The sequence below is a fragment of the Bos mutus genome, chromosome 17, assembly GCF_027580195.1.
Source record: "Bos mutus isolate GX-2022 chromosome 17, NWIPB_WYAK_1.1, whole genome shotgun sequence".
Classification (NCBI taxonomy): Eukaryota; Metazoa; Chordata; class Mammalia; order Artiodactyla; family Bovidae; genus Bos; species Bos mutus.
In genome coordinates, this window is record NC_091633.1 from 29242265 (window position 1) to 29248264 (window position 6000).

The 6000-nt window shown below is 46.8% G+C and overlaps 1 protein-coding gene across 1 annotated transcript in view; it reads right to left on the reverse strand.

The window, feature by feature from the left end:
* Positions 1-5542, reverse strand: part of CTSO (cathepsin O) — a 28738-nt gene extending 23196 nt beyond the window's left edge. The window contains exons 1-2 of the mRNA XM_070385573.1: positions 5482-5542; positions 2475-2779 (exon numbers count right to left, since the gene is read on the reverse strand). Coding sequence (XP_070241674.1) covers positions 2475-2779; positions 5482-5542 — 366 coding nt within the window. The remainder of the gene's footprint in view (positions 1-2474; positions 2780-5481) is intronic.
* Positions 5543-6000: the final 458 nt, after the last annotated feature.

Below are 6000 nucleotides of genomic sequence, written 5' to 3' on the forward strand. Positions count from 1 at the left end.
AGGGATGACAAAATCTTTCATCATGAACCTAAGATTGTGAAAAAACTGTGAATCAATTAGACCCTTTCTCCAACTGTGTCAACAGTTTCAGTTCCCTGAATATCTTTCCACGCTATGTTTCAGGAGCCACTGTTCATCAATGCATTTGTAGACATGAGACCTCTTTGGTCTCCCTAAATAAGATATAAAGAGCCCAAAACTACAGCTCCTGGCCCTCCATATTTGTTTACTTTTCACCCTAAAACCTATTGGTTCTCCCCAGCACAACACAGAGAATACTTTATAACTCTATTTTAATTTTTAAACCTTTTTTAAAAATTTAACTTGATTATGGAGCCAGGAAATTTTCTAGAATCTGTAATTTACCCCAGATAGGTTAGCAGAGAATTTCAACTTAACCAACTCCTAATCTGACATAATTTTAAGGAGTAAAGTTTTCCAGAGTTATACTGAACATCAGTCACAACACACGTTAGTCTCTCTTGTCGGGGCAGAGGGAGGCTTCCTAATGCTCAAGCAAGGCCCCTTCTACCTGCTCATGTCGTCTGCCCCATGTTCAAACAGCCATCGATGTTCAAACACAGTTTCCACCAAGTATGGAAAGGAGTCACCAACATCTCATGACGTTAAGTCCCACGAGGGGCAATTGCTTTGGAAATTTTTCAGGCTCTCTCCACTCAAGATTTTTAAAATGTGCTGAGAATCTTTATCACTCTGCCTTCCTCCACCTAAAACAGAAATTCTATCTTCCAACAAGCACTCTTGTACTTCTGACACGAGCTACCTGTATTTCCTAGCTGCCATTGTCTGGGTAGGGCCTCTACTATGAGTAACTATATAATATGAACAAATGCACATATATTTATAAATTATACAAATAACACATATTTAGGATATATTCATTACTCTGGCCTCCTTGTGATTCCAATCCCCAAATATATTTTTGAGGAGGATGGCAGTGCTCTTATTTCTTGGTCAATGAACACATCACCAGGATAGGTAGGACTGATTATTTTCTCCCAAAGAGATTTACTTCACCATCACACGTCACTAAACTCAGGGCAGGAAGAGAATACAGCACAAAACCTTTGTTCTCAAGCGATTATACCAGTGCTTCTGGTTTTGAAAGCTAGAGCAGTAAGTAGGAGATAAAAAATATCTAGCCTGGTTTGGGCAAAAATACAAATAGACTCAGGTGAGGTTGGCACTTCCCACCCACTGCAGCCCCAGGGGACCAGCAGGAGGTGTAGAAGGGAGCACAGCCTCAGAATCCCTGGCAAACCTCAAGAAAATACCAGGAAAAAGAATAAATACACCTCCAATAAGCAGCAGGATTACTGACTTCATACTTCCTGATTAGGAATGAATGAACTTTGACAGCAAAATTAAACCATGATAATGACCTCTCACAATTTAAAACTATTAGGTAGTATCGGATATTATTAATAGAACACACTGAGGTCCACTCTAAATCATTCTCTCTTGCATCTTCCTTGGTTTCAGGAAAAACCTTATTGATACTCAGCTAACTGGTGTGCTCCTGAGTTTTAACGCTGGGGTGCCATCTGAGATTATGAAGCCTTTTCAAAATAATCTGAAAAGGAAATTAAACACTACACCCTTCTCCAAATCAGTCTCCACCAAGTTAGGTGAACTTGTAGGGTTTGCGCTAGTTCAAGGAGCCCGGGTTCAGGAAAATCATAAATGGACAGGATTCCCTGAGCTCTGGATAAAATTCTTATTTGAGGAGGAGGTGATCAGTGACCCCCTCCGGAAAACGGCCAGGCTTCTTCCAACTACTTCTGGTTCCAGTCCCTGAAATGCACAGAATGGGGAGGCTGAGAGAACGCCCGGGGGCTGTGCCTTTCAATTAGGACCACCTTGGACATAATCAGCGGGCAACCTGGGACGTATCATATAAACCTTCAGGCACGCATCCTTCCTGGAGGACCCATCTGTGGGTCAGCTTGTCCTGGGAAACCCTGGGACGAGTCCGGGTCTGGAACCCGGGCGCGTCACCGGACTGAGTTTAGGCGACCCCCTGGGGATGGCGCTCGAGTGCCACCCCCCTCGCCCCCACCCCTGGAAAGGACGGCGCAGGTATTCTCTGGGGGTGCTCGCGTGGCCCCTCCAGCCCGCGGACAGGGGGGCGTGCTCGCGGAGATTCTCCAACCCCCTACCCCGCCCTGGTGTCGCGCTCAGGTGCCCCAGCCCCACTTCCCGCCCCGGGAAAGGTCGTGGCAGGTAACCGCCGGGATTGGCCAGTGTGGCACCTCGGACCAGCCCAGCCTAGCCCCGGGCTGGAAAATACTGGAGACTCCAGGGTGTGGAGCTCAAGTGCTCCGCCCTCCGCCCCGGGACCGGAAGGGGCCAGCGACCCCGGGGGTGGGAGTGGGTGGGGCTCGCGCGGCCCCTGCGCCCCGCCCAGCCCGGGACTGGAAGCGCGGGAAGGGATCCGCCGGCGTGCGCGGTACCCGGAAGGCGGCGGCGGGGTGGCGGCCGAACGGCGGGGTCAGCGCGGCGCAGGAGCCCCAGCAGTAGAAGCAGCAGCAGCAGCAGAGCAGCCAGAGGCGCCGCAGCTCCATCCCGCGCTTCCTCTTCGGTTTCGAGCTCCTCCCTGCAGGCGGGTCCGGGGCGGGGCGCGGGGCTGAGACGGCGACGCCCCCTCGGTCCTGGCGGCTCTGAGCCCGGATGTCGGGTAGGCTGCAAACTGTAGGGTTCACGCTGTTTTCAGTATGAGCACCTGCCCAGGACCGCGTGCCCTGGGGTAGTTTCACTTCTGCTAAAGAAGAGCCTCTTCACACGGAAGTGTGACAGTGCAGACAGCTGTGTGACCTGCACTTGCTGCGTCAAGTGGAAGTTTTATCTTTTTTCTTTTCCATCTCAGATGGAAGGATGCAGGCGACAGTGGAATCCAAAGGATCTTAATTCTGTTTCTCTTTGTGATGGGCCCTGACTTTAGGAACCCAATTCCAAAATGCTTGTGAATTTACACAGACATTCTTCCAGCAGGTGTTTATAATTGCGTATCAGAACACACAGTTGTGAAAATAATACACCACGTTTTGATGATTTAGCCAGTTCAAACTTTGGAAATCAGTTTCTGAAGGTAGCACTTCTTACATTTGGGTTGAAATTTAAATAAAGTATTTCAAACGCTTTGTAAGATGCCCAGCGCGTTTTAAGCGCTTGGTTTATCAGTTATTTTGTTTTTAAGGTAGCTTTCCCCCTCTTATTATCATTACACTGCTTTCCCCCTGTTCAGCTTAGTTCATAGTTACCCATCCTTCATGTTTTCTTCTCTCTTTTATTTATCTCTTCAAGTCATTTCACTTCATATCAACTTAATCCTAGAGAATGGACCATAGACACAACAGAAGTAATGTTCAAATCAGTTAACATCCCAATCTGGCAGCATTTCAGGTTAAGGATTTTCTGGTGAAGGTGGAAGGTCCCCTTTAAGGATGAAGGTGGCTCTTTTGCTCTTTTTTTTTTTGCCCATTTCTATGCCTTCAAACCTTAAAAACCTAATTGTAGGAATGAGATCCCTAGGCATCGAAACTAACTCCTGACTTATGCTCTCCTGAATGTACACCATGCCTAGCCTGACCTGTTGATTCTTCTAGATAAAAAGAGGTAAGAATGAAGAATTCATCAGCTAAAGAGTGGCTCCCTTTCTACCCAGAACAGCCCCCTTGGCTGGTGGATCACACAGGCAAGATAACATCTGAAGAGTCAGCCAGCCTGCAGCTATGGAGGACCACGTAGAACCCACCCTCCTGCTTCCCTGACTCACTGAGACTCTGCTCCTATTCTGTTTTTCTCTTGAAAACGTACCATCACTGCTCAAAATCTTTGGAGTTCGTCTCAAGACATGAATCTACCTTCTCCCCAAATTGCCGGCTTTTCTGATTAAAGCACCTTTCCTTTCTGTTCACATTTGCCTCTTGGCTTTTAAGCCGCGAGCAGCTGCGACCTGAGTTCAGTAGTAACAAGGAGACCAGGCCACTTGTAACATGCATTGTCATTGGTGTCCTGATGGCTTTTGGAAGGGCACAGATTTGTTTCTCAAATTTAAAGTGCACATTGAATGCAAATTGTAATGCAGGAGTTCGGGAGTGGGTCCCGATTCTGCTTTTCTAACCATTTCCTGGGCCTGCTGCTGGTGGCATCAGGGTTCCCGTTTGGAACAGCAAGCAGTGTACCAAACTTGCTGCTGTTTCTCTGCTCCCCTAACTCAGGAGGGACATGGGGAGAAGGCTGGGGTATCTTCCCCAGGGAAAATTCATACTTTCCTGGTCATTCTATCTCTGTTCATTTCCTTGCGCAGTGAATAGAACTAAAACAGAGCAGGGCCCTTTGGTTCTTGTTCCTCATGACCTCTGTCTGCCTTTGTCTGTGAAGAAACTTTAGCCAAAGAAGAAGTTTAATCAGAGAAGTGGGAAAATGCAGACCCAAAGGAAAACAGCCTGACAGGACAAAGCAATAATAATTCAGTCAGTAAGCAAAGTCAAGGACGTTTTTGTTCCTTCTCAAGGGCTTTAGATAATATTCTAAGCCATGGCCTGTGAGCTGCTTATAGATATTGAAACCCCCACCAGGTGAGAGAAGTTAACTGCGTGATGACCAGACTGTAGCCATGACAGTAGCTGCCACAGTTCTGAGAACTGGCCTGAAGAAATGGAAACAAACTGACCCTGAACCTAAAGATTAACTGTACCTAAAACAAACAAGATGACACTGGTCAGACCTCCAATGACCAACTTCAAGGTGATGGGTCAGAGCTAACTGTGCTGTTTCTGCATGTAGCCCCCTCCCTCCATCTATAAAATTTCTTGCCCCCTGACTGTCAGTATATATGTGTGGGGGGGCAGGGTGGGGGGTGGGGTGGCCTTTGGACAGGCATGTGCCCTCCCCAAAGGTTGCCAGAATCCAAAAGCAAAGTTTCCTTTTCACCAACCTAGCCTCCTTAATCGGAGAAGGCAATGGCACCCCACTCCAGTACTCTTGCCTGGAAAATCCCATGGACAGAGGAACCTGGAGGGCTGCAGTCCATGGGGTGGCTGAGGTTCAGACACAACTGAGCAACTTCACTTTCACTTTGCATTTTCATACATTGGAGAAGGAAATGGCAACCCACTCCACTGTTCTTGCCTGGACAATCCCAGGGACAGCGGAGCCTGGTGCTCTGCCGTCTATGGGGTCGCACAGAGTTGGACATGACTGAAGTGACTTAGCAGCTTAGCAGCAGTAGCAGCCTCCTTAATGGCTTTTGAACAGTGAGCAGCTGGACCACTTTTGGTTACAGTAGTGAGTAATATTGTCTTCTCTGGCTTAAGGCCAGCTATGTGATTTGCAGGGTCCCGTGTAAACAGAATGTTAGTAAGGACTTTAGGATGGCAACAGTAGAACATTAAAACAAGGATGAATCTCTCTCATACAGGGTCCTATGTGGCTACCCAGGCCACACAGGCAGCTTACTGGGTCTTTCTGCTATAATCTTTTCTAAACGACTTTTAGGAGTCTTCTGAATTGATGTCATGGTCAGCCCTCCTAGACTTTTTAGACTCACTCTCTGATTTACATCTTTAGTTTTTACCTAGTATAGTGAGTCATGCTATTCTCTGATGGAAAATTGTTACTAAAGATAATGTATATACACAATGGAGTATTACTCAGCCATTAAAAAGAATACATTTGAATCAGTTCTAATGAGGTGGGTGAAACTGGAGCCTATTATACAGAGTGAAGTAAGCCAGAAAGAAAAACATTAATACAGTATGCTAACGCATATATATGGAATTTAGAAAGATGGTAACAATAACCCTGTGTACGAGACAGCAAAAGAGAAACTGATGTATAGAACAGTCTTATGGACTCTGTGGGAAAGGGAGAGGGTGGAAAGATTTGGGAGAATGGCATTGAAACATGTATAATATCATGTATGAAATGAGTCACCAGTCCAGGTTTGATGCATGATACTGGATGCTTGGGGCTGGT